General features: G+C 43.8%; 1 protein-coding gene and 1 long non-coding RNA gene across 11 annotated transcripts in view; one reads left to right on the forward strand and one right to left on the reverse strand.

Annotated features, from left to right (window-relative positions):
- Positions 1 to 27,837, forward strand: part of GALNTL6 (polypeptide N-acetylgalactosaminyltransferase like 6) — a 459,868-nt gene that overhangs the window by 403,770 nt on the left and 28,261 nt on the right. For all 4 annotated transcript variants that reach the window (XM_079991400.1, XM_079991402.1, XM_079991403.1 and 1 more), the window contains exons 8-10: positions 5,082 to 5,199; positions 19,291 to 19,398; positions 26,699 to 26,920. In XM_079991400.1, the coding sequence (XP_079847526.1) occupies positions 5,082 to 5,199; positions 19,291 to 19,398; positions 26,699 to 26,920 (448 nt within the window). The remainder of the gene's footprint in view (positions 1 to 5,081; positions 5,200 to 19,290; positions 19,399 to 26,698; positions 26,921 to 27,837) is intronic.
- LOC307224546 overlaps positions 1 to 27,837 on the reverse strand; it is a 107,306-nt gene that overhangs the window by 3,652 nt on the left and 75,817 nt on the right. For all 7 annotated transcript variants that reach the window (XR_013842622.1, XR_013842623.1, XR_013842624.1 and 4 more), the window contains 2 exons: positions 14,542 to 14,635; positions 13,499 to 13,577 (listed from right to left, as the gene is read on the reverse strand). This is a non-coding gene — a long non-coding RNA (uncharacterized lncRNA). The remainder of the gene's footprint in view (positions 1 to 13,498; positions 13,578 to 14,541; positions 14,636 to 27,837) is intronic.

Below are 27,837 nucleotides of genomic sequence, written 5' to 3' on the forward strand. Positions count from 1 at the left end.
TGGGACACTCTGGGATCAAATCAGAAACCAGGACAGCTTCTCTAAATCAGGGACGTCCCTGGAAAATAGGGTCTGCCATGGCATGGAGAAAATAGGGAAAATGTTTCCTTCCTTTCTTTCTCTCATAACACCAGATGCAGGACAGATAAAAGAAAGTAGTTCCTAACACTGCACATAGTTAAGCTATGGAACTCGCTCCCACAGGAGCCAGTCATCCACCAAAGTAGATAGCTTCAAAAGAGGATTAGACAAATAACTGGAAGAGAAGGCTGTCATTCCTCTGACTGCCAGTTACAGGGAAGCTCCTGGTGATGAAAAATCAGGGAAGAGGGGCTCCTCCCCACAGCCTTGCTCTGTCACTGGCAGTTTTGCCGCTGGCAGGGGTGGGACACTTCAAACTCAAAGACCAAATACTGCCCTCTAGGCTTCTCTGTCTGGCCCCAGACCACACCCCTCACCGGGCCACGCCTCTCCATGGCCCCGCTCCATGCCTTCCTGAAATATGCTCTTAAACTGTGATCATGTCTGTTGGTTGCATGGATTGAGAAATGTGGGTGGGTGTCAGAAATGCCTGACTAGAGTCTGATTTTTTTTAAATTAAAAATGCTGTACAACAGTAAGACTCACTTCTCCTGCTCCACCCACTTTTGCACCGAATCCCACCCACGATTGGCATGTGCCCATGTTGTCCATGACTGAATGTGGATCTTGGACTGAAAAGGATTCCCCACCACTGGCCTAGGGAACCTCTCCCCAACCATCACTGTCAATAAAGAAATGTAGGTTCCTTGGACAGCCATTGTCAAATTCCTAAGAGCACAGGTCAGTTTGGTAGGTGATTCTCTCAAGCACCCATCATTCCTGACTGCTTAGATATGAGGTTTGATCTGGATCATCAGATGTTCTTTTGCTTTTAGTAGAACACTATGGGGACTTGTTTTAGAATAACCCTACTCCTTAGAACAAGAAACCTCCTGTGTAAGGTATTGTACCATATCTCCACGGTGTTCCTTTGAAATCTGGACGTGAGTTGCCCTTACAACATTCACATATAAACTGTATATAAATATAAACTTTAAGAGTTTATACATCAGGTATCACGCCTTTCTCACTTTGTGTGTGACTCATGATTCAAAACTTCTTGCTTGTGTTGATTAGATGCATATCAGAAACTTGAACATTTTCAGAGGCAGAAGGTAAAGCACACATGGATCCAGTGTGGAAATTATAGAAATTTAACAGGTGTGTGTTTACTTTATCTGTGCTTGAATTACTTTCAAAGAGCGTTCTTATGGGAGAAGGAGGATAAGATATCTGGGTATTGATCTACCTTCAGGGATCCATTTTCAGCAAAGGCTATCAAAGACTTTCTCCATCTTTAAGAATTGCTCATGAAATTGTAATGAGCCATCTATAATCCCAAACAAAGCAAAAGAAAACCCCTGGGCAGGGCAGATAGTCCTTTGAAAGAGTTGCTTGTCCTCTGGAGTGAGGGGTAGGGATTGTTATAATTGGGTATTAATCCCCCTCTACCTGTCTTCTGAGTTAATTTTCTTTAAAATATTGTTCGGATTTACTTAGTTATGATCATTTTTTTTTTTTTTTTTAAGGCCTGTAATGCAGTAAGGGAGCAGGGGTGGCATCCTGCAACTAAAGATTGATCGCCTGGCCAGAATATTGCTGGCCTTGCTTGTATTTGGCAGTGGAACTTTAATCTTAAGGGGATGTTGGGATGATGAAAAATCACTCCCAGGCTCTCTCGTTAACTAGTAGCTTTTATGTTTGTTCCTTTTCAAACATTAAATGTAACTGACTGTTGTACTTCGGCATTGTATTATCATTCCAGCCTGATCTTTCATGACACCCAAGGGCAACAGACAACGAAGACGGGGCCCCTTTTCTTTTTGTCCTCCTGCTGCAAATTCCTGTACGCTTCCAGAGGCAAAACGTTCATTTGGCTCGTTTCTAGTCCACCTGAACTATGGAAACCTTTCCCATAATCTTAACTAATTGGAATTTCCCTACGCAGCAAAGGCGTTCTTCCTTTCTATCTCCATGACCTCCCTGCAACATAGGTCAGACCAGAGCTGGGGCTTGGGCTAGGATCACTCAGGGAGTTTCATGACTGATCAAGAATTTGAACCCGGGTCTCCCCACTCATAGCTCTGTCCACTGCACCATGTGTCACACCTACAAATGTGTACATGCACACACTTTATGTAAGGCTCAGTTTTCTGTGGTTTATGACATGTTCCAGATAAATACTAGGCAGTTCCAGAGAGTAGCACTGAGGGGATGCCCTGTGGCCACCTGGCATTTGAGTTATAACTTGCCACAGGGCAGTATTTTGCCCACGATGCTTTTTAACCTATGAAACCATGTAGAGTGGCCTTATATTGAACAAAGTGTCATTAGTATTATGATGACACACAGCTCCATAAGATCTGAAACAGAAGTGACCATGTGACCATGCAGGCTTTGGACTAGTGTCTGGGGGCAGTGGTTGGCTGGATGAGGACCAATAAGCAGAGTTTAAACTTCAGCCAAGACAGAGGCCCTTTGAAAGAACAGGTATGTAGTCTAGGGATGCTGCTCGATCCATCTTTGCTATTTGAGTGAATTTTTCCACCTTCAATTAGTAAGGCAACTTCCGCCGTGCCTCCACTGAGATAGCCTGGCCACTGTGGTTTTGGGGATGTCAATACTACATTACTGAAATGTGGTCTATGTAGGGTTTCTTTAGGGCTTAACCCAAAAGCTGAAGCTAGTGTAGGATGCAATAGCTAAGTTGTTTACCATGCGGTATAAAAAGGTAAAGGTACCCCTGCCCGTACGGGCCAGTCTTGACAGACTCTGGGGTTGTGCGCCCATCTCACTTAAGAGGCCAGGGGCCAGCGCTGTCCGGAGACACTTCCGGGTCACGTGGCCAGCGTGACAAAGCTGCATCTGGCGAGCCAGAGCCGCACACGGAAACGCCGTTTACCTTCCCGCTGGTAAGCGGTCCCTATTTATCTACTTGCACCCGGAGGTGCTTTCGAACTGCTAGGTTGGCAGGCGCTGGGACCGAGCAGCGGGAGCGCACCCCGCCGCAGGGATTCGAACCGCCGACCTTTCGATCGGCAAGTCCTAGGCGCTGAGGCTTTAACCCACAGCGCCACCTGCGTCCCCATACCATGTGGTATACCAAGCGGTATACCATGGACACTATATAATACTTCTGCCGAAGGAGCTGTAGTGACTGCCTATGGGCTATTGGATGCAGTTTTTTGTTTTGTTTGTTTGTTTTGGTTTTGTTTGGTTTGCTGTTAGCATTTAAAGCCCTAAACAGGGAACCAGGTTACCTAAAAGAGCCCCTTGCCCCATAAAGCAACTGTGTTCCTCAGGTGGGACACTGCTGAGAGTACTGCATGCTGCAGAGATGAGCTTACTTTTTATTACAACTGGGCTTTTAGCGTTGCAGCTCCAGCCCTCTGAAATCAAGTACCAGCCAAAACTGACATATTGATGTTTAGGCACCTACTGTTTATTTAAAAAGGTGGCCCAGCCATTTATGAAACACTTGTTATACATCTATAGAAATGCTTTTATTGGGACGGATCCAACTCATCCACTCCACTAGTGGAAATCAGAGCTAGGACTCTAATGCAACTGAGCTGCCCCACTCCTCCAACTGCGTGCCCTCCATGACTCCTCAAAATCCCTTCTTAAGGATCAAGAAAGCACTCAGAACAGCATGCAGGGGAGAACAGGGGAGATTGTTCTGCCAAGCAAGCAGAAATGTTTCCAATGAAAGAAAAGTCTACTCTGAATTCCACCCTACGTTTGTTGTGGACTTCATAGGAATAGTTTTATTGTTTTAGAGCTTGTAGAAATGGTTTTTATTGTTTTTAGAGTTTATAATTCTTATACTTTTCAACGGCCTCTGTCTATGAAGCGGTTTATAAATCTGTAAAACAAATAAAGTAAAATAAATAGTGTTCTGAACATGGGCATGTCTTGAGTTGAAACTAATTGAAGTGAGTAATCAAGTCAGGGTGCAATTTTGTGGGGATTCCATTATTTATTGTGTTTCATAGCCATTGTGAAAAGTAGATGGAAAGGAATGAATGACACCACTGAAAAAGGGTAACCAACACACTGACCCCAATCCAGCTAAAGTTCAGTATAACTAAATGCCACTGGAAGCAATGAGCCTTGAATTGCTGGCAAACCACTTTCCCCCTTGGTTTCAAGTGAGAACCTTAGCTGGATTGAGGGCATTATTAGCAATCAGTTGTAAACTGGGAAGGAATATGTGATTGTTTCAGTCGCACATACTTTGGGTTAGCTACAGGCTGAGTTTCCATCGAGCATGAGAACTAGGGGTTGTGCTGAAGGCTACAAGCTCATCTGCGTACAAAACAGGCACAATAATTGTGTTTATTAGGGTAAGGCTCAAGGGCATTGTTTTAACAAAAAATACAATTTGCTTACTTTAGCTAGAGTTGGGAATGCAAGGTCAAAATCTCGGTAAAACCATTCACTAAAATGCCACTCAATGTGTTCATATTTGGAAACATCAATACTGTAAAGGTGAAACCCCATTCATATTCCATGGACAATATTACGTGAGACCATTAAACACTCTAGCTATGTTTTGCTGCAAGAGCTTTGTCTGAATGGGCTTTGCATACTATCATACCCAGAATAGATACTTGTGCATTTATTTCAGTGGGTTTACTCTGCGTACAACTAACATTGTCACTCAATGTGTTTTTGCTTAGAGAAACATTGTGTTCTCTTTCATGGTTGAGATTCCCATTCCCCAGTTTTATGCTCATGAGAACCACACCATGTACCAAGGGCAGCCAGTGTGGTGCCCTCCAAATCCTTTTGGACTCCAGCTCCCATCAGCCCCAGCTAGAATGGTCAAGGATGGTGGAAACTGGAGTCCAGCAGTATCTGAAGGGCACCCTTGTCACATACCATGCTGATAACTCACAGTATCTGTCTCCATCAAGCGCATTTTGCCAGTCATTTCAGCTTTTCAAGCATGCCATGATGATGCCTGCCATTGACAGTTTGTTATATTCCTTCGTCAGATCCCCTGTTATGGCTGGAGGTCTGTTCGCTGTTAACAGAAAGTGGTTTTGGGATCTCGGTGGCTACGATCCAGGTTTAGAAATCTGGGGAGGGGAGCAGTATGAAATTTCCTTCAAGGTAAGCAGTCAAAATGTTTCTTCATGGTACACGCTGCTTTTGTATGGTACGAGGCATGCACTATATCTCTAAAACTCAAATGAAATGAGATGTAGTCAAGTGTATTTGTCTAGTGACTTCCCCCCGCTCCTTCAACCAAAAGTAGCCACAGGAGGCTGGAAGTTTTAACAGAAGAGTAGAGGAGCAGAGTGCTGCTTAGCTCTTTACCCTCCAGGAGTTTTTCTGTTCACAATGATCCCTTCCAAGCTGCTTTCCCATATGAGAAGACTCATGTACAGTAGTACCTTCCGGACGTTATTGGACTACAGCTCCCACCATCCCTGATCATTGGCCATCTTGGCAGGGGCTGATGGGAGTTGTAGTCCTTGAGGACGCCATCTTGGCTGCCCCAGGGTTAGCATGTCAGAGCGGGCCTGGAGTGACCCAGATTCAAAGTCCCACTCAGCCATGAACTTTTAGAATGACCTTGAGCATTGCCTACCTTTTAGCCTAACATATCTTACAGGATTGCTGTGAGTATAACCTGGGGAAGGCTGGGGGCAGACTGACCTTGAGCTTCTTGAAAGTAATTGCCTTAAGTTACTTGGAAAAAAACATTGGGTAATAACTTTGGAGTAGTTGTAGTAGCAGCAGCAGCTGTTAATAGCTATCCACCCCATCCACCTCTGTTGCTTTGCTGAAACTAACAACCTCTCAAGGCTTTTGGGGTGGTTGTTTATTGTTTTGTTTTTAAGCTGGGCCACATCTAGTTTTGGGCATGTGATTAGCCTTTTGGCCCCTGGGATATTCCTTCTAAGTATTGCTCTATAACATAAACTCCATTTTGAGCACACCAAAAACCAAAATGACATTTACAATGTAATCACTACAATGTGACTCCTCTCTACCGAGCCACATTTTGAAAAACTACACAGTTGCCTCCATATAATTTCCATTGCCCAGATACGTTGTGCATGTAGGCAATATGGGCAACTTATCTTATGTGCAGTCATAGCTAGAAATGGCTGGACCCAAGGAAGAGTTGCAGATTGCCAAAGGTGCTAAAGGAAAACCTAGCCTGGAGGGGAGATCTCCACTCTGATCTCAGCAGGGCAGTAAGAAACCCTTCCAGCTGCCTATACCAAAATTATTTGGCTCCGCCACACCTGGAATTACATAAGGAAAACCAAGACACATAGATGCCTGCTAGGAATTTAAGTACACATCTGTTTAGGCCATGCGAGTGAATAATACTGGGTATGATGGATGAATAGTATAATCTAGTATAAGGCAGCCTTTTGTGTTTTACAGCAGTACATTTCAGTCTTTCTGACATTCATTTATGTCACAATTTCTATTCTGCCTTTCTGCGCCCAGTGCATCCGAGACAGCTCACAAGGCAACTAAAACACCACAGACACAACCAAACAATAAAATATATTTGAAAATTATAGTTAGGTCCCAGGTTCAATCCCTGGCATCTCAAGACAGGGCTGGGAAAGATTCCCAGAGACCCACTGCCAATCGGTCAACAGTACTGAGCAAGATGGACCTATCTTCTTAGCTATAGCCCTTGACTTGTGCATGCTGATTTACACTTAAGCATGTACACTTAAGCATCCTTTGAGTCTCTCATAAGGCAGAAAGTTGTCAAGGCAAAAGAATGTGACTGTTCTATTAAGAAAGCTAGATGCATTTGGAAAGTGTACAAGGTCAGTTCAGTTGTTTTCACAATTGAAAGTGTCATAGAGAATTACAGCGGAACCTCGGTTGTCAAACATAAGCTGTTCCAGAAGACCATTCGACTTCCAAAACGTTCGACAACCGAGGCGCAATTGCCGGCTGGCAAATTGCTTTTCAAAAATGGAGAAACACACCTCAGAAGTCGTTCGACTTCCGAAGCGCGTTCGAAAACGGAAGCATTCACTTCCGGGTTGTCAGTGTTTGGATACCGAATTGTTCAGGTTCCGAAGAGTTCAACAACCAAGGTTCCACTGTGCTTTGTTTATTATGTAGTAGGCACTGTGTTTAATGTTGTTACCGTCTTCCTGCATGCCTCAAAAAGTTCAGGTCTTGATGACGCTCACACCTGGCCTTCTTGCACTGTAAGATGTTGTTACTACAACTTTTTTCTGTAAGTAGCACTTGCATTTAGCTCCAAGTCATTGCCTAGTCTGATTTAATCCTCCATGATGCCTGCTCTGTGTTTACCACTGAATAAATTTAATGTGTCAGTCATTGATTGGCTTTGTTGCAAACCTCCTTATTCTCTTCAAGCATCAAAGGGGCCTAAAAGAAGCCTTTCCTTTACAAACGTGTTGCGTGCACACACTGAATTCAAGCATGTGCACTGACTGAATTGCACAGAAGCTGTTGGGGATGCCTCTCCTCCAGATTGCCCAAGTGGATTTGAGGGTGTTTTCAGTAGAATCAAAGTGACCCACGTGAACTGAACTGGTGTCACGTAACTTCGAATCAATTCCATACTTAGAGAAAACAAAAGCTGAAAGACAAGAGGAGCCTACAAGCTAAACCAATGGACATTTTGTTTAGAGTACATCAGTTTGCACTCTCTGTTGTTAGGGTGTTTCAGAGATAAATGAATGCTGCCTCTTGCGTCTCACAGTTCTGACAGGAGGCCTAAAGATTGTATTATCCCATTTCCTAGTCCCCTGTTATTTGTCATTGGAAGGAATATAATTGCAAGGCAGTCCATTGCTCTCTGTGCAGAAACCATGGCAACCATACTGGAAGCTCGGATACTAAATAGTCCCAACCTGTTTTGTTCAAGTGACAGATTCTTTGGAGAGGGCTGTGTTATGCTGGGCCCTCATTTCAGCCATATCTCTTCATTCATCTCATTACCATGAGTTGACCTAAGGGTCCACGTCCTTCTGCATGAATATATTTTGAACAAGATATCAACAGCATTTTGTAGCATTTGCCTTGAAGAAATAAGAACTCACTCTGAGGTGTGTGTGAATGTAGGGAGCTCAGTAGAAAGTGCATGCGGAAAAAAGCATTTGGGGTGGGGATGCTATTGATGGGGCAAAGTAATGGGGTGTGGAAGTGAAATAAAATGGAGCCATGGCTTAGCATCATCTCGTGAGAGTTCCCAGAGATGGCAGCTACAGTGCTGCACCTGTGGTCCTGCTGCACCACCACTGAGAGCTAAGCCAAGACAACATAGTGTGTGCACACTGAGAGGATGACCTCCAAACCATCCTAAATATCTTTGCAGAAGCTTATGAAAAGCTTGGCCTCTCGCTCAACATCCAAAAAACCAAAGTGCTGCACCAGCAAGCACAAAACAACCCCTCTGCAGCACCACAAATCCAACTCAATGGTGTAACATTGGAAAATGTTGATCACTTCTCCTACCTGAGCAGTTATCTTTCCACAAGGGCAGACATTGATGCCAAAATCCAGCATCGCTTGAGCTCTGCAAGTGCGGCTTTCTCCCGATTGAAGTGCAGAGTGTTTGAGGATCGGGACATTCACAGGGAAACTCAAATGCTTGTTTACAAAGCTATTGTACTACCAATCTTACTGTATGTTTGAAAAACATGGACCACTTATAAACGCTATCTCCAACTCCTCAAAAGATTCCATCAATGGTGTCTCTGAAAAAATTTACACATCACTTGGGAACTAATCACAGGCGAACTAATGCCAGTGTACTGGAAGAAGCAAATATCACCAGTGTCAAAGCAATGATTCTTCAACATCAACTGTGTTGGACTGGTCATGTTGTGCAAATGCCTGATTATCGTCTTCCAAAGCAACTACTCTATCCTGAACTTAAAAATGGAAAGTGTAATGCTGGTGGTCAACAAAAGAGGTTGAAAGACTCTCTCAAAGCAAATCTAAAAAAATGTAGTATAAACACTGACAACTGTAAAACACTGGCCTGCAAGCGCTCCAATTGGAGAACAGCCTTTACCAAAGGTGCCATGGGCTTTGAAGACTCTTGAACTCAGGACAAAATGGAGACACGTGATAAGAGGAAGGCACGCTTGGCAAACCCTCACCGTGATCAACTCCCACCTGGAAACCTATGTTCCCACTATGGAAGGACGTGTGGATCCAGAATTGGCCTCCACAGTCACTTACGGACTCACTGTTAAAACTGTGTTTATGGAAAACAATCTTACTTGGCTACGAGTGATCGCCAAAGAAGAAGAAAGTTTGTCTTAAGTGTGCTGTCCAACCTGAGCTCATGGTTTGTCTACTCTAGACAAACCACAAGCTGTAAACCCAGGAACAACCCTTGGATACAGCATGAGGTTTGTCTGGAGTGAAACAAACCACAAGCCTGGGCCATCATGCTAAGCCAAACCATGGCTTAGCTGCTCACATCAGTGGAGCAGGAGCAGAGCAGGAGCAAAGCAGCTGTGATCACTTCTGTGGGAAGCCTCGTGCATCTGTGCTAAGTCATAGTTTGGTTTAGTGTTGTGTGCAAACCATCTCTTTCTGTAGACTGCTCAGGGGTGGAGTAGAAGAAAACAGAGTCTAGTGACCAGAGCCTTCTGTATAGTTAAAAAGGGATAGTAATGTTTAGCATTTATATTGCACTTATTGAACCAGCTACTGAGTCTTTGGGATCCTGGCAGAGCCCTTCAGCACTGGCATCTGCTCCAGGCCCCTCATATCAGGTGGGTGGTTCTGACAGTCACCATTCTAATTTCCCCAGTGCCCTGGATTGACACCAGGTCAGGCACTTTGGGGCATTATGGGGATTTAAAATGGCAGCTCACAGATGCTTTGGGAGTGCTGCTGTCACTACAGCTCACCAGAGGGCATGTTGCCCACTGCCCCTTCAAACATTGAATCTTCCAAGTCTCTATCCTAACAACAGCCTTGCAAGGTCGGCCAGCATAATTTCCATATTGTAAATTAGAGATTGAAGCACAATGACTTGTTTTTAGGGTTTTGCACATGCAATTTCAGTTGGGGACTTTCTGGCTCACTGCTCACATCCTTACAATTTTGGGTCAGATCAGACTTCATACATGTTCATTACCTGCACATAATAAGGCCATCAAACTTAGAAAGTAAGTTTGGACTGTGTTGAGCTATGGACAAAAACATGCTTTGAACAGGGCTTTTTTTCAGCCGGAACTCAGTTCTGGCACCTCTCAGATGGGTGCCATTGCTATTCTAAGAGAATGAGGAAGGTGTTCATGGTGAGTTCTGATACCTCTTTTTCTAGAAAAAATAGCACTGGCTTTGAAGAATACAAACTGAAAAGGAATTACAACTTTCCCATTTTGGGATGGAAAAGTGTTTGCAGAGTAGATAAACAAAAAAAGTATATGACTTCAGTGGCCTGCCTGTCAAAATGGCCTGTGGAGAGTGGACCTGAATCCAGTCCAACACTGCATCCACTTCACCACCCCTGGGGTGCATTTTGCAGCGACTAATTGCAAGATTACAAACTACACTCTACTTTTAGCAATGGCCAAATGCATCTTTTTCAGCTAAGTAAAATCTTCCTCAAAGTCTCTTCCTGAAATAATCTTGCTTAAAGGCTGATTGAAACATCCAGGCTAAATATGTTTGCGGTACAGCTTTAAAGTAACAACAGCAGGAAGCTGCTGCTGAAGACCAACTTTTTTACATATGTAAGAGAAGCAGAGGTTTGATATGCTAATTCCACAGTGTGCAAAGCTAAGGCAGAAGTACTAAAAGACTCCTTGAGCTATTAATATGCATGCTAACCATACCAAATAAGATTTTTTTTAGCAAACTTCTCTGTTTTTGTTTGGAGAGAAGCTCAGAACACACTTTTGAAAAGGGATGGAGAGGGTGAAGATTTGCAATTAAGTAAACAACTTAATTCTGTGGCTGGCCTAAGAGGATTTATTAATGGGAGCCTTGGGTGGGGTGGTGGAGGAGCTATATTAGACACAGATGCATGTAACAAGGTAGTGACAATGTTTATGAAGAAGCCTAAGGACACTGAAATGCTGTGTCTTGAAGCAGATGGGAAGAGGTTAAGTGAGTGCTTAGCCCTGTCCCCCATTTTCTGTTTTTCAAAATGGACAACCAACTGTTCCCCCCTCCCTTGGTCCTTCATATGGAACAGCCTGACTTATAGTTCGCCATTGTCTCACCTAATTTGGCATTCAGCTAATGCATGAAGATCTAAAGGATAATGAAATACTAAAAAAGTTAAATGAAATAAGATACAGTCAGCCTGCAACTTATTTGAGGGTTATGTTCCAGGGATAGAGCCTAAAGCCAAAATCGTGTATAGTCAAAACACATTGGGTTCAATGACAGGCGAGATTGCCGTAGTCTTTTCCCCCAGAACCCCTCCCTCTTTCTGCCATATATATATATATAATTTTGCCAAGCGCATAAATCTGAATGTACACAAGTTAAATGTGCACAAGTTGCAGGCTTACTGTATGTTAAAGCGTGTTGTAGGCATGGCCTTCTCTTCAACAATACTAATAAAGATGCATATTTGAATAGATGGATAAAGCTTGGATTCAGTCCCAGAATTTAGCCAGTCTGAAACTTTGAGAAGAAACCTAAACATTATAATTTACCATTTGTCTGCAGTCAACCATTTTAGCTGCAAGTCAGCCTTAATTTTGTGCTACCACTGTAGCCATGTCTCTTGGTTTTATCTGTTACATTTGACTGGTGTTGTTATTATCCACTGTGCCCTGATATATATGAAGCTTTGATTGGACACTGCAAGACAGATAATGTTCTACTGAACTCCCTGTTCCCTTGCCGTTTAAGAACCCAGAAGAGCAACAAAGGGCGTGCTTTAGAGATCTAATTATCTCCTTCAGGCAGCATATGTGTGTAATATTCTTATCAGATGTCACTTCATTGTCACTTATGCACTGCTTAGGTGAGCACCATCAAAGAAAGCAACCATATATATTTTGAAACTACGTCAAACGGACGTGTATACTGTATTGTAATTCACAGCAAAGGTAACTGCTGGTTTATTAAGTTCAAATCAAATATAGCACGGGGCGGATCATTCAGCATAAATGTTGGTGGAGGAAAATACACCCCTCCCGTGCTCTTTTGTGATACTGACACGCTTACAGGTATTCACGAATTGAAAAACCAGTTTCTGCTGAGGGCGGCAGCACTGATACCATAGGCAATTTTTTTTTTCATATCTTCTGGCATCGTTCCAAACACAGTTCATGCTGCCATCTGTGAACCCCCAAGTTATGATGAAATGGTGGCGAGAAATAAAATGGTGTGCATGTGAACATATGGGAAAGAAACCGTACAACTGAGTTGTAGCCATGCTGACACCTTCCACCATTGGTGGGAAGGCAGTTCTTGGCTGGAAATTCTCCCTGACTTCTCCTTTTTGCCTTCTCTCTTCTGCCCTGTAAAGCTCAACTAAGAATTCAGATCAGGTTACCAGGAAAAACAGAGCCTCATGTCACTATTGTGCATTTTGTTGTGTGGACGGAATGGCAGGGTCCATGCTGGCTCAGCTTATGGTCCTTTCAGTGCACAAGCACCATTTCTCAAGATACAGTGGTACCTCAGGTTAAGAACTTAATTCGTTCCGGAAGTCCGTACTTAACCTGAAACTGTTCTTAACCTGAAGCACCACTTTAGCTAATGGGGCCTCCTGCTGTTGCCGTGCTGCCGGAGCGCGATTTCTGTTCTCATCCTGAAGCAAAGTTCTTAACCTGAAGCACTATTTCTCGGTTAGCGGAGTCTGTAACCTGAAGCGTATGTAACTTGAAGCGTATGTAACCCGAGGTACCGCTGTACATTATATAGGCAACCCATCGTCATCTCTTCCATCTCTTGTCTTTTTTTTACAATTGGATTTATTAGTTCAGTTTAGTTTTTTGGGTTCCCTTTGTTCCTCACATTCACTGCTGCCTGATCTGTAATTATAACCAGATATGGCAGTATGTGTCTTAATTATGCATGAGTGACAAATGCCTTTTTAGACACTGATCCCTCTGATTGAGATCTAGCGTCAGTTCATCAGTGCACTCTGGAGAGCAGAGGCCCTGCTCGTATACCCATTTATGACCCGAAGCCTGCCAATCCAAGCAGCAGCAATGGCTCCTGCGACCCCTGGGATCTCAACATCCCTTATTTTTATGGTTCTTTCACTTGCTTTCTGCTTCACCCCTTGTCATCTCTTTCTGCCTCTGCACAGGAAAAGCTGGTAGGAAATAACAGTGGTGGCTGGTGCTCATTGGGATTGGTAGGGCAGAAGGCAGGAAGGCCTGCAGTAGGAAGAGCAAAAAAGAGGCTGTGCCAGCAACTCACTGTTCAGAATAGGAATGGAAAATCTCAATGTCGAGCTTACCTACGCAGGTTTTTTCCTGTTCCCATGTTGATTCTTGATCTTGCCAAGAGGCAAGGTGTTGTTGTTTTTTAGAGTTTTGCTAAAAATACAAACAATTCTCACATCATATACAGTCATACCTCGGGTTACAGACGCTTCAGGTTGTGTTTTTTCGGGTTATGGATGTGGCAAAACCCGAAAGCACCGGAACGGGTTACTTCCGGGTTTCGGCGGTGGCGCATGCGCAGAAGCGCTGAATCACAACCCGTGTCTGCGGGTTGCAAAGGTGCTTCCCGCACAGATCACGTTCGCAACCCAAGCGTCCACTGTATGCTTTATTATATATATATTAGATGGATATTATACACATACACGGTAAAGCTTTCTTAAAGTGACCAGTAAACAGAGATGCAGACAGCAATGCATATAAATGTATAAAAATACTTACATATCAATGCTTACAAAGTTATGCCGTAGAAATATAGTACTGCATGAGACTATTTTTGAATATTGTCTGTATAAAATATGTATTTTTGTCATGCATTTTTGGTTATAATTAAGAGAGGCTTTTCTATTTTTTAAAAAATGAGCCACTCATATACAGTGGTGCCTCGCAAGACGAAATTAATTCGTTCCGCGAGTTTTTTCGTCTTGCGATTTTTTCGTCTTGCGAAGCATGGACTTTGGAAAAGCTTCAAAAATCACCAAGTCTTCAAAAACCTCAAAAAAGGCTACCACACCGTGTGCTATGAGTTGCTCCTCGAAGTGAATGCACGGTTTTAAGAAAAAGGAAACAAACTTGCATGACGTTTTCGTCTTGCGAAGCAAGCCCATAGGGAAATCTGTCTTGCGAAGCAACTCAAAAAACTTTCGTTTTGCGAGTTTTTCGTCTTTCGAGGCATTCGTCTTGCAAGGTACCACTGTATAAGTGGGCACTCAAAGAGGTGATATGAAGGGAAAGCTAAATTTGGTCAGACCCACCATATTTCACATTTAAACCTTTAAAAAAACCAGTTTCCTCCTCCACCCCTACTTCAGAACAAGCAATATTCAGCAAATCTTACCAGATACCAAAAATATCTGTTGTTTGGTTGTTGTTACATATTAGATGTGTTAGGACGCTTGCTACCCAAAGGTCTCTGAGCATCTTACAACACACTGAAAAACATAAACACAAATGCATTGTTCCATTAACAGAATTCATACAAAACACCTGGGACTCAGCTACACAGCGGCAAATAAAATATTTTAAGTGCAATATACAATGTGAAAATAGAAGGCGATGGTGAGCCTTGTGGAAAATTCAATGTATTTTTTAAAACACTTTTTTAAAAAAAGCATTTTCAGAATGGTTTTATGTGTGTAGATTCCACCCTGCAGTTCATTAACACAACAGCAACAACAACAACAAGCCCTTCCCCTTAACAGCCACAGGATGTTTGCACCACCATTGTCAAGCATGATTTTTTTCCCTCTTGAAACTGGGCTGAGAGATCCTGGATTGCAGGTCCTCAGTTAAGTATACCTGTTAGTTACATTTATATCCTACCTTTCTGTCAAGGTGATATACATGACTTTCCCCCACTCCTGTTTCTCTCCCCCATGCTTGGGCTCTAATTCTACTTATATCACAGGCAGGCGAGAGCTCAGCATATCGTCTGCAGGGAATGGTGTCTCCTGTAGAAGATCAGCTTGCACAAGGCTGCAACAACTTTTCTCGTGTTATGTGCCAAAGTACCCACCCCCTCTCTCTCCCCTTATCAGTCCTACCTCAGCACTGCCATTTAGCAGAAGCCAATTATAAAGGCAGTGAAATGTCGGCATATATTTTCATTAGCATAATACAGCAAACAGCATAAAAATGCTAATTCTGCATCCCAACAGTTTAAGACTTTAGGAAATTGCTATGCAAATAATTATTAAGAGGGGTGTGTTAGGTTCCCCCCGCCCCCCTTGCCAAGAACATACAGTGAGAGCAGCTAACTCAGAGGGGATATATCATTATTATTGCTGCAAGGTGTACACTTGCAGTGAAATACTGCTTTTGTTGGTGGAAAACCAATGAAGGCAGCACCCATTAATCACAAGGAGCAGGTTGGTGCATGCAGGTCAGCTCAGGGCAGAGAGCCCAGTCGGAGTTTTGGGTGAAGGCTGCTGCTTCGAAAGTGAGCAATGTCTTTTTCTTCTTGCAGACATCCTCAGTGGTGCACTTTGGTAATATTGGATTCTGGACTTTAATGGTCTCATGGGTGTATGTATTCCTTTGAAGTGGGATAAGTGACCCCTGCTGCTTTGGGGGACCCTCTTGGTCGTTCTGCTGAGTGGGGAACCAAAGCTCTGCTTTGACAGCACCACTTAACTCCCAATTGTGTTCTTTTATGTACGGTGTGCATGCAGACTATGCTAAGAAAAAAGAGTGGTGGTTTTCTATTCCTGTGCCAAAGTATCTGCCCAGCCCAATTCCTTAAGGATCAGGTCCATAGCTTTGGAGAGCTTTTGGATGCATCCCTCCCTATGGGATCCCCACCTGGCAGTCGGTGTTTTAGCTTTGCTCACTCTTGGAAAAGGGAAGAGCTTGCCAGAATTGTTCGTGAATCTGCAACAGTTTGGGTTACTTCAATGCATTTTTATGCATGGAGCAGCCTTCAGAAGGCACTTAAGAACCTCAATTGGTTCAGAATACAGGGTCCAAGGTGGTAGCATTGGCAGGTGGGGTGGGCAGTTGCTGGTTCCTTCCCCACCCATAGGTGCCAACTCCTCGGGGCCCAGGTCCCTTTTCCCCCTATTACATTTAAGGGGGTCCCACAAAGTTGATGGGCAATGCTTCCTTCCTTTCTTCTACACGGTTGGACTTGGGTTTCCCAACAACCCCAGTAAGCAAACTTGTAAGAGGGTTGCTGGATGGCAAGAGAGCTGGGATCAAGAAGTGGGGTGAGGCGAGGGAATAAACCTTCACCAACACTAGGTACCTCTGTTGTTAAAATCGAGGGGTGGGTGGGAATTATCTGCCCACCACCACCACCAGTATTTTATTCATGTTAGCGCCCCTGTCCTCACCCTACATGCAGAAGCTTCCAACGTGTGGTTTAGAGAGCACACATAGGTCAGAAAAAGTGGTTCTACCACAATGCCTCACCCCCCCCATCCCCAACATTTGAAAAGGGATACCATTTATGACAGATCTAGAACACAGAACCTTAATTGGATCCAGTTCCTCTCTTGAAAGCCTCCTTTTGTTTCCCTGGCTCCTTTGCAGTATTTGTTTTGTTTTGTTTTGTTTTAGGCAGCAATCCCCCTTAAAAAAACCTTATTTGGGGCTGTTGGGAGGAGGGTGGTTGGACTGAGCAGAGACCTCCCACTTCTGCTGGCTCAAGTAGCCTGATGTCACACTGCCAGCATGGACTTCCCCTCCTGATGCCCATCAAATATGCAAACAACTGTTAAGCCCACCAGCAGTATTCCTGACAACAGAGCCTGGTGGATCCTGAACTACTTTCACATCCAGCACTGGCCAACATAGGATCCAGAACTAATCTGCCTGGTCCCCTTAACCTTCCACTGCTTCTGCCATGAGGGTGGTAGCTCCATCCAGAGTTGCTGCAGCAAGTTCGGATTGTTGTGCCTGTGAAGAAAAGGGTAATAATCTGTGGCATAGTTCTGTGGTCTACACAGGAGAATGTTTTTATTCTAAGTTGGGTTTCAGGAAAATACTTCTCATTCTTGTTTATATTGGCTGCTGGCTCCTTGCTATAAAAGACAAGTGTTTCAGTTTTACAGCTTGTTCATCAAAATTTTCAGGCATTAGCAGAAGTCCCCTTTGGGTCTGTTACATTTAGAGGGGGGGGTGTGTGTGTATGTAGATTCAGGCTGCTTCTCTATTTTAGCACAGTGTGGTAGTCCAGATGATATTAAAAATCCATTTTGAAGGAGTATTGATCAGGTGATGTGTAGGGAGAAGGGATTAATGTATTTTGAAATGATAGTTAGAAAAGTTATTTTATTGGGAGCAGCAATGGTTGGAGGAAAATAGAGGGGACAAGTCAGCTTTTAAATTTGTATTTAATTTGTAATAATTTAGTGACAATTTGTTAAAAATCGTGGAAAATCATAAAAAAATAGCAAAAAAAAAAAAAAAGGAGCACTGATCTTCCAGAAGAAATAAGAAATAAACCGTTGGAATAATACCAAAACTGATAACAAACAGAAACAGCTGCTAAATGTACTACAAGCCAGCCTGAGATTCATTTCAATTACGGCATAAAATGTACCTCCGATGTGTGTTGCAATTTGGTTTTTTGGTTTGATGCCTGCTGCATGTGCCAAATGTTATTTCCTCTTGGTTTTCACCTCCATGTATCTCCAAGACCCTTCTAATTATTCCTATACACTAATAGTAAATTCATTCTCCCAATATCCTTATGGAGCCCAAACAGTGCCAGTCATGAACAACCCTAAACAGGGTAAACCCCTAAAATAGCCCAACAAGGTATTAGCACACTCACAAAATTCTGACTGTTGGCAAAGGGATGGAAAACCTGGGGAGGGGAATGGAATGGAGTGTTGTGGAATTGAGCGTGGCTAGCTGAAACCAGGAACACTTAATGCTGCAATGTTTCATTGCGGTTCTCACTTGTTTTCAGATTCATGTAAAAGCTGGTAAGAGAAAATAATGGGTGAGAAAGTCTTATTGGAACACTTTCAGATGTTGCTGGTCATTTTGTGTCTTCTAACTGAAGCTCAGTCAGACTGTTCATTAAAACTGTTAGTGTTTAGCATTGCTCACTGAACCCATCTTCTTAATCTACAATGCTTGTTTAGTTATAACATTTCCACCTAAACAAAAATGTTTCTGTTTATTTTGAACTGTAATTACTTTTTCTTTCCTAGATGAATCAGACTTCTTAATGAGATTGCAAATAACCTTAATATGAGTGTTTTGCTAACTTTCCAAAAGCTAATGTAATCAGTAATGTATATTGTCCTTTGGACACTGTTCCCTGTCTTTTCAGTTTTCCATTATCTTGCTTCTGAAAGGTTTAATTATACGTTGCCTTTTAGCTTCACTGCCTCAGTCATCTACACACAGTCATCTACACACATAGCCTCAGTCATCTATACACATAGCAGTTTTGAAGTTTACGAAGTCCAGAAGATGCTTCAATAATTTTCAGAAATTGCAAGTGCTCAGTAAGGAGGTTGCCTTTGATAATTTCCAATTTCAAAATCCCATAAGATCACATATTTATGCTGTATTAACTATTACCTAGTTTGTCCTTTATAGTTCTTTAAAAAAACCCAACTTAGATGCAAAATACATTTTTTTTCCTCCAAGCAATGAATGACCTTCCCCATCATCCTAATAAGAGCAATAAGCACAGTAATCTTGATATCGTCAATATACTTAGTATTCTTAATATTCTCTGTATTTCTAACACTTCTAGTATTTCTAATACTTTCTTTATAATGTTTTGATTTCTATCCTGATAATGATGCTATATAAGACTAGATTAAGCTTATCATGGTTATTTGGTAGTTTCCTTTTCTTTCTTTGAACTAGTACTTAATTTGTGCTTAACTCATGTCTCTATGTCCTCTTCAGTTTGCTTGTTTCAGTTTTGTTTTTTGTTTTGTTTTTTGTATATTTTTTCATTCGAAATAAATAATTAAAAAGAGCTACGAGCACAGAATGGTGGGGGGTTTTTTTGCATACACTTGTAAGTTTTTCAGATCCTGACTTTTCTCTTTCAGCTGTTGCCAAGCACATTCTCACCTTACAGACATTCACTCTCTTTTCTTTTTTGTTCCTCTCTCAGGTCTGGATGTGTGGAGGAGGGATGTTTGACGTTCCGTGTTCTAGAGTGGGGCACATCTACAGGAAATATGTCCCTTATAAAGTCCCATCTGGCACCAGCCTAGCAAGAGTGAGTAACTTATGTTCTGAGGTTCGTTCAGATGTGAGACTTGACCGTATAAAATACTGTCTAGGAAGCCTGTAACCCAAAATGGAGACTCCTTTCAAACATCACATTCCTCATCTACCAAACCTTAGGAGCATCAGGAACAAGTGATGGTCTCAAGAACTCCTTCCACTCCTTCCTTCCCTTCTCACATGCAGTTCCAAAAACGATTTCCTAATTTCTCCAAACCACACTTTGCTATGGCATCCAAACAAGCAAACTATGGGGTGAGCGATCCATTACACTGGAAAAGCGAGGGGAATCCACAAACCCCATGTGGTTGGCCACTGTGGGGAAAAGGATGCTGGATTAGGTGGGCTTTTTAGTCTGGTGGATCAGGGGACTTCATATGTTTGCCCATGATAGCTGTCTTGTAGCCTTCTAAAAATAAAAGCTAAGAAGACAAGGACCTCTGCCTTCCTTCCCTGTAATTCAAGCACTGGAACAATCTATCCAAATCAGGATTGCAAAACCATAGAGGGATCACTCAACACCCCGTTTGTCACTTTGAACAACATGGTAAATTGTGGTTTGAGGAAACTAGGTCATCTACTAAGCCACAAACAAAGTAGGAGGACAGATATCTTGTGCTTGTTACACTTTCACAATCCTCCAAGGCATGATTTGGACGATTGAGAATGAATGTTGCCACTGTCTCCATTTTTTTGGAGTAGCTAATAAAAAATGTAATCTGCTTTTGCAGAGGAAAATGCCTATTTTGGACAAAAATGCATTGCTGCAAGATCTGATAACGTAGGCCAAATTTGCCATAAGTACCTTGGAAAGACAACTAACTTCCAGTAAGCAAGAGAGGGGAAACTCCATTTACTGCTTGGAAGCTCCTCAGACATAATTCTGAAGAGAGTTCAGCTTCAGCAGAGGACCCACAAAGCAAGTCTGGCAAAGTGGTTCTCTTAGAAATATTGCTGCAGGTATCTGCCTGGCCCTTCAACTTCAGGGACAGAAGCATCTGTGGGACTCTAAGCTGAAGGGCTGATTTTAACATTACTCTTGTCACTGACAGGAAATCAGTCAGTGAAATAAATTCCAGTTGGAAATAACAACCCTGGCACAGGTTGCTGCAATATATGAAGGGTACGTTGGAAATCGCCCTGAGTCAGCAAGCCTCATTTTGCTCTGATGCTCCCTTTGGTTTCCGTTCAAGAGGCAAAAGCTCAGCTGATTGCCCAATCAGTTCCCACATGCTCCATTTCCTAAGCCAACTGCCAAACAAAGGAGGCTCAGTTAACATGAAGTGATCTCATAAGGTCGTTTTATGGAATCAATGAATTGCAAGCTTACCAATTGATGCGTTTTCAAGAGCTCACGTAGAAAAGGAAAAATGAATCTTTTGTGTAAAGATTGCAGAAGGAAGTACCTTTGTGAGCCCATTTGGACCTTAAATGCTGGCAATTGACAGGATAAGGAGGGCCAGAAGATGCATATGCTCCAAGCAGCAGGTTAGGGAGGTGGCAAAACAGCATAGGGGTGGGGGGACAGAGGAGAGAGGTGCACCACGGCTGTGGCCCATGTTTGGTGACTCTTTACATTCTGACTGAGTTCCATTTATTAGTAGATGTGGGCAATAACATAAAGGAGGAGGTGGATGGCCATATAAGGTCCCACCTTCCTGCCCACCCCAGGAAGAGGAACATGAGAAGCTACTGTGGCCAGCCCAGTAGCAGGACGATGATGGCCCAGATGAGAAAGAGGTTCTCCTCTTTGTATCCTGCTGCCGCCACCACTTCACATAGGGCACAAGGAGGGAAACCACTGCTGCTGTCAGGGGGCTTCAGTGAAGACCTTTGTCTCCCAGGGCAAAATCTGTAGATCCGGACCTGGTAGCTGATGCTTGACTTCGTCTCCAGTCACTCACACCGTTGACAGAACAGCAGTGAGGCAACAATTCCCCTTGAACTCAATGGGCGTGCTTCTGAGAACACATGTATACAACAACGTCTTCTTGATCATTAAACCCGATCACTGCTTCTGACACCTCCTCCTCCCAATCTGCTCCTTCTCCCCACAACCACTCACCATCATTCTACCACCAATCCCCTGGCTCTAAGCCTTCTTCCCTTGTGGATTCCCTAGGGGTTTCCCCAGCAGGTGTCTCCCACCACTCCTCAGCATCCAGCCCGTCTATGACATTTGTGTTCTTCCAAGTCAGCGCACCTGCCTGCATCTTTGGGGCAGGTGCAAGGACAACCTGCTCCACCCCTGCCCTGTCCCATTATGCTGCAGCAATGCTGCTGCTGGGAGGCCAAGTCTATGGCTCCTCTCTGCCAGCCACACCTTCCTTTCCTAAGAGCGCCACAAAACCTAACACCGACACTGATGGGCTCAGCCCTTTTTAATCAATGAACCCAATTCTCTCCTCCTCTTCAGATCTCACTTCTACAGCAATGCTTTTTCTAACTTTCTTCGGCCCCTCCTCAATTATATAGTGCCACCTCCTCCAGATTCAACTTGGCTTCCCCAGCCCCCTTTGGGTTTTTTGCCACTTTAGCATAGATGATTGGCTTTCTAGACAAGGCCTCCTTCATTCATAGGTTCTGCGCCTAATGCTGGTGTGTTAAATAACTGGTAAACGGTAGCTGTGTCTATCCTTAAGTACCTAAGCTGGGAGCGACTGGCAAACTGCTAAATAATACAGCACATAGTATGATTTTATAAATGTGCTCAAGAGGGGGCAGCCAACTTCTGCAAGGGTATCTCTGCAGCGGCATCCTCATGAGGTTTGAAGAATTCTGCATTTCAATGATCCGGAACTGATGTGCAGCTGGGGGAGGGATGCCATGCGCTTTCTAGTTTCTGTCCATTTGCCCATACTGTCAAAATATGATGGCTCAGAAATTTCTCAGAAGGATGATGAACTTGTATTGTTTCTCATAAACAAACAAACAAACAAACAAACAAACAAACAAACAAACAAAAACTCCTGTCATTTAAGAACAAGGACTCCTGAGCTATCATCTCCTAAACAGCTCTAATTTCACATCCCCAGTTCCTGCTGGCATAAATGTTTTTCTTTCTGTTGTGGAGACAAAGCAGGTGGTAACCTATCTTGCTGTGCCAGCTGAAATGTGCTCCATTTGTTCTCTATCTCGCTCCCTTTGTATTCAGATAAGTCTTATTGGTTCTGAGACATCTAGCTTTGTTCAGACGCTCGAAGCACAGCAGATTAATCAAATTCAAGAGAGGTGCTTCTAAATGAATGTCGGAAGCAAATCACAATGGGAGAAGTCATTCTAAGCAGAAACATTATCTTACGCCACAGATTATGAGATGAGTATTGCTCTTCATCTTCTCACAGAAGATACCCTTCAGTGCTCTATGACTAGTACTCTATTAAACAGCTAGCGTTGCCGAGGTTGCAAGTTCTGCTTTTGAAGTGGGGTTGTATATGACACGTCCACTCTCAAAATATCCTCTCAATGAAACCTTGATTCGGCAGTCTGATCAAAGAGAAAAATAAAATATGAAAATGTACTTCCATCTAGTGGGAGAAAGCAGAGGAAACAACAACACTAGAGTAACGCTTGCAACCTCCTGTTTTTAGAACATGTGGGTGCTCCTTCAGATTAGAGGTGCACTGCAGGTAATTCAGTAAATGACACAACGAATCATATAATTGAAAAGTTGGAAGGGGCCACAGGGATTATCTAGTCCAACCACCTGCTATGCAGGAATCCTTTGCCCAACGTGGGGCTCAAACCCACAACCCTGAGATTAAGAGTCTCATGCTCTACATACTGAGCTACCCCAGCTTTTGTAGAGCCCTTCCTAGACTGGATTGCTGCAGATGACACATATTGTATTGCATTTTTTAAGGTTGTCTCATTTATTATTATTTTTAAAATGTTGCAGGTAGAGAATTCTAGCTAACAACTCTCTCTTATCACAAGGATTTTTAATGTGGGGGGAGCCATTTAAAAATATGATGCTCCCAGCTGCTGTCTGAAGTGCTACAGATCAGTTTTGGGGAGCTTATCCCAGTGTTTCTTATCACAAGGATTTTTAATGTGGGGGGAGCCATTTAAAAATATGATGCTCCCAGCTGCTGTCTGAAGTGCTACAGATCAGTTTTGGGGAGCTTATCCCAGTGTTTCTTATCACAAGGATTTTTAATGTGGGGGGAGCCATTTAAAAATATGATGCTCCCAGCTGCTGTCTGAAGTGCTACAGATCAGTTTTGGGGAGCTTATCCCAGTGTTTCCCAACCAGGGGCCATATACCCCCCCGGGGGGCAGAATATTCCAAAGGGGGCACAGGTGAAAAATGTGTAAATGGGGGGGGCATAGCACAAGGCTAGGGGGCCACATAGGGAAGTGAGAAGTGAAGGGAAAAAATCCTTTTAAAAAAATAAATCCTGATTGGCTAACTATCCACTTGGCCAAGCACAAGCGAGTAAGGTGTCAGCCCACCAGGGCCCAGCACTCCTTTTTGCCATGTGCGTTTTCTTGGAGCAGTCCTGGTTTGTTTCCGGCAGGAGAGGGCAATCACTGAGACTCCTGCATTGACTAGTTGAGCCCGCGATCCAGAACCCCCAGGTCAGGCAAGTGCAGCAGTGGGGTGGCAATGGGTAGGGCTGGGCAAGCCAGAGCTGCTTGTTGCTGCCATCAGTGCTGGTCCCAGTGACAGCCTGGGCCTGATCCTGCAAGGTGCAGAGTGCAATCCACCTGAGCGCCTAGTGGATCAGGGCCTTTGGATTTTGCTGAGAGCAGTAGGACCCAGCAGTTGCAGCAGCCCGGCTCTTCAAAGTGTGGGGTGAAATCCACCCGAGCGCCTAGCCGAGCAGAGTGGAGTCGTCTGGTGCTGCTGACTTGCATCTAGTAAATAATTAAGTGTCTACTGAGAAGAAAGACACACTAAGTTTAGTGGGTCTTACTCCCAGGTAAGGCTATAGTGTTTTATCTAGGCAGCCAGGGCTCCTCCAGATGACAAGATCTTTTTACACCAGATCAGTGAGGATCAGTTGCTTTTAAAATTCTCCCATATATACCGAACTCCCTGTGTGCTTTTTGGACTGTATCTGTAGATTTCCCCTCCATGTCAAATAACTGGGGTCAAATAAGTGTTGTTTACTTTTTATAATACGTGGAAGATGGATCTTCCTTGGGAGGTTCTGGACTCTCCTTCCTTGGAGGTTTCTAAGCAGAGGTTGGATGGCCATCTGTCATGGATGCTTTAGCTGAGTTTCCTACATTGCAGGGGGTTCACTAGATAGATGACCCTCGGAGTCTCTTCCAGCTCCATGATTCTATGTTTTTCTGCTTCAACAATATTTCATTATGCTCCTATCATTTTATGTAATTGTATTTTGTATAAATTATAAATAAAACATGTTCTATTTACAAAGAAACCTTTAAATTGCTACCTTTCTACCAGTCGGATGGGGGGCATGGGCATAGCCGGGATTTTTGTTAGGGAGGCATTCTTTTGTTGGGGGGGCAGAACCTCATATTTGTATTGATTTGTACTTATTTGGAGGGCAACTGCACAGGAAGGAAACAGGGTGGAAAGTGCCCACGGTTCAAAATAGGGTGGCAAACACTGGCTTAGACCATCCCTTCCTCTCAGTACAAAATATGTGGGTTGGATTACTGCCACCATGAAGCGTGTCAGACCTGTGTCTCAATCCTTTGCTTGGAAGCAGCTGTGATAATTCATGTTTACATCATTCCTTCTGTTTAAGGAACCCTGATTGCAATAATATTTTATACTGAATGATCAAAACTCAGGGCATGGTGTTTACTTCTGTTGTGTGCTGCATTCCAGCACAGAACAAGTAATGTCTCATACAAGGTGGAACAATTCCTTTTAATAATGAACTCAGGTGTTGAGTGCCAGTGACTATATAGCCATGCAAGGCCGCTGAGAACCAAGAGGGAGGGGTCAGCATAGTTAGGAAATCCAAACAACTGCAGAAGTGAGAGCCAGTGTGGTGTAGTGGTTAAGAGCGATAGACTCGTAATCGGGTGAACCGGGTTCGATTCCCCGCTCCTCCACATGCAGCTGCTGGGTGATCTTGGGCCAGTCACGCTTCTTTGAAGCGTGACTGCCTCACTCACCTCTCAGCCCCACTCACCTCACAGAGTGTTTGTTGTGGGGGAGGAAGGGAAAAGGATAATGTTAGCCGCTTTGAGACTCCTTAGGGTAGTGATAAAGCGGGATATCAAATCCAAAGTTCAACATTTTTATTGGGGGGGGGGACTAAAGGACAAATAACCTTAAAAGATCTGAGCATGCTCAGTGCTCCTACATAATGGGGGTGGGGGTGGAAAAATGAGAGGCTGGAGATAAAATAATATGGAGCCTGCTGGAAAAGAGAGCATGATTCAGGAGCCCTGAATAGGAGCAATCCACACTGGAACATTTTATTGTAGCTCCCACTTGTAACAACAAGCAGAGGCAGTGGAAGGGGGGGCGTGGTGGGTGCGAGCCGCCCCGGGTGTCACCACTGAGGGGGATGACACAATGTCGGGTGGCACTCACTGCAGGGCCTGCAGCACTCCCAAGCCCCACGTCTCTCCAGAGAGATGCGGTGGCTTGGGCGCGCACAGGCTCCAAGCTGCCCAAACGGTCCACCTGCTGCCTCCCCCCCCCCAGCTGTAGGGCAGCTGAGTGGGAGGAGGCAGGCATACTCTAAAGGCCCCGTGGTGCGCCCACCCCTATGGGTGGCTTGCCCCGCCCTTGGCACGCTGCTCCAGGTGCCCGAGCAGCTTCTTCCGCCACTGACAAGTTAGCAGTGTGTTGATGAGGCAAAACAGAAGTCTGTCTCCAGATATTAGTTTTGCAAGCCCGTGAATATATTGGGCTTTTAAGGGGGAATGTTAGGACATCGGATTATACTCGGTATTATCTCTTTAGAAAGAACTTCAAACTCCTACATATTTCCAAATGGAAATGATGTGGAAAATCAACTCAGGCAATCAAGCAACAAGCAAGAGAGATATCTGCAGTAAGATTCCATGGAAATAATTAAGTGAGCCTTTACTGTATCTCGTTAATTAAATCCCTTTCAGTAATTGCATTGAAGTTTCTGCAGGGGTTTTTGTTGTTTTTTAAAGGAAGAGAGAAGCCATCAGTCTGACTTTTATCAGGCTCCTAATAGCAATTGAATGCAAAAGCCTTCCATTTGCTTAATGCACAACCATCCAAAGCTAGATAAGGGAATGGCGTATTGTAATTGTGTGTGTGTGTTATCAGTGCTAATACTTAAGCAGGAAGAGATGACTGACTCTTGCTTTCTGCTGCTCAGAACCTGAAGCGCGTGGCAGAAACGTGGATGGATGAATTCGCAGAGTACGTTTACCAGAGGCGGCCTGAGTACAGACACCTCTCCACTGGCGATATCTCAGCCCAGAAAGAGCTTCGCAAGCACCTGAAATGCAAGGACTTCAAGTGGTTCATGGCTGCGGTGGCTTGGGATGTCCCTAAATATTTCCCTCCGGTGGAGCCACCACCTGCTTCCTGGGGAGAGGTGAGGAACATTATCGAATATGAGCCAGTTGCTTCAGGTGCTGTCGGATGCAATACTACATTCTCTGCAAAGTGGCTGCTGTGGTGACAAAGCATTCACAAAATAAGTTCCAACTTCCGTGGCCAGAGAGGTCAGTAAGGGAGCGGGTAGCAGTTGGAACCACCACAGTAGCAGTAGTTGATGTAAGAAACGTTTTGCCTGTGACCCTTTATAATTATCTAAGCAGTGTCTAGCAGCACCGCACTGTGGATGCACATGCAAAAAGGTTTTCAAAATGCAAAGATCCTTGTTGCCATGCTAATAATAATAATAATAATAATAATAATAATAATAATAATATGGTGCCTATCTGAGTTGCCCCAGCCGCTCTGGGTGGAGCTGCAAAGCCATCCTCTATTGGTGTGTAATTACTATTTAGCAATTGTCTTTTATGCTTTTAAGCATTTTGTGTTGTTTTAATTTGTGTAAGCTGCCTTCAGTCCTGGTCTGGAGAAAAGGCAGGCTATTCGTATTATTAATAATAGTAATAATAATCTTGACACTGCTGCTTGTCCAGGCAGAACTGGGGCAAATGCACTGGCGGGAATGCCAGATTGGTGGCATACTTCCTACCTGCACACTAATCCTGCCCCAGTCTTGCCATGACTCCATCCTGTCCAGATAACCAGCAGTGACACCAGTATCAGGAGTGCAGCTCTACCTCCCCACTCCTGACATGCGCTGCCACTGATGGATTGGTGACTGCTGTATGTATTGTTGCACTGAGTTCTGTGCTACTTCTGACATTAGAACCATACAATATTTGTGTGTGTGACAGTGTGTGTGCAAATGGCAGCTTGGCTTCCCAGTTTTCCTATCCCCCGTTTTCTCACATTTACACACAACAGGAACACACACACACATTTTGCCTTTCTCCT

The sequence above is a fragment of the Podarcis cretensis genome (assembly GCF_951804945.1).
Source record: "Podarcis cretensis genome assembly, chromosome: 9".
In the NCBI taxonomy this organism is placed as follows: domain Eukaryota; kingdom Metazoa; phylum Chordata; class Lepidosauria; order Squamata; family Lacertidae; genus Podarcis; species Podarcis cretensis.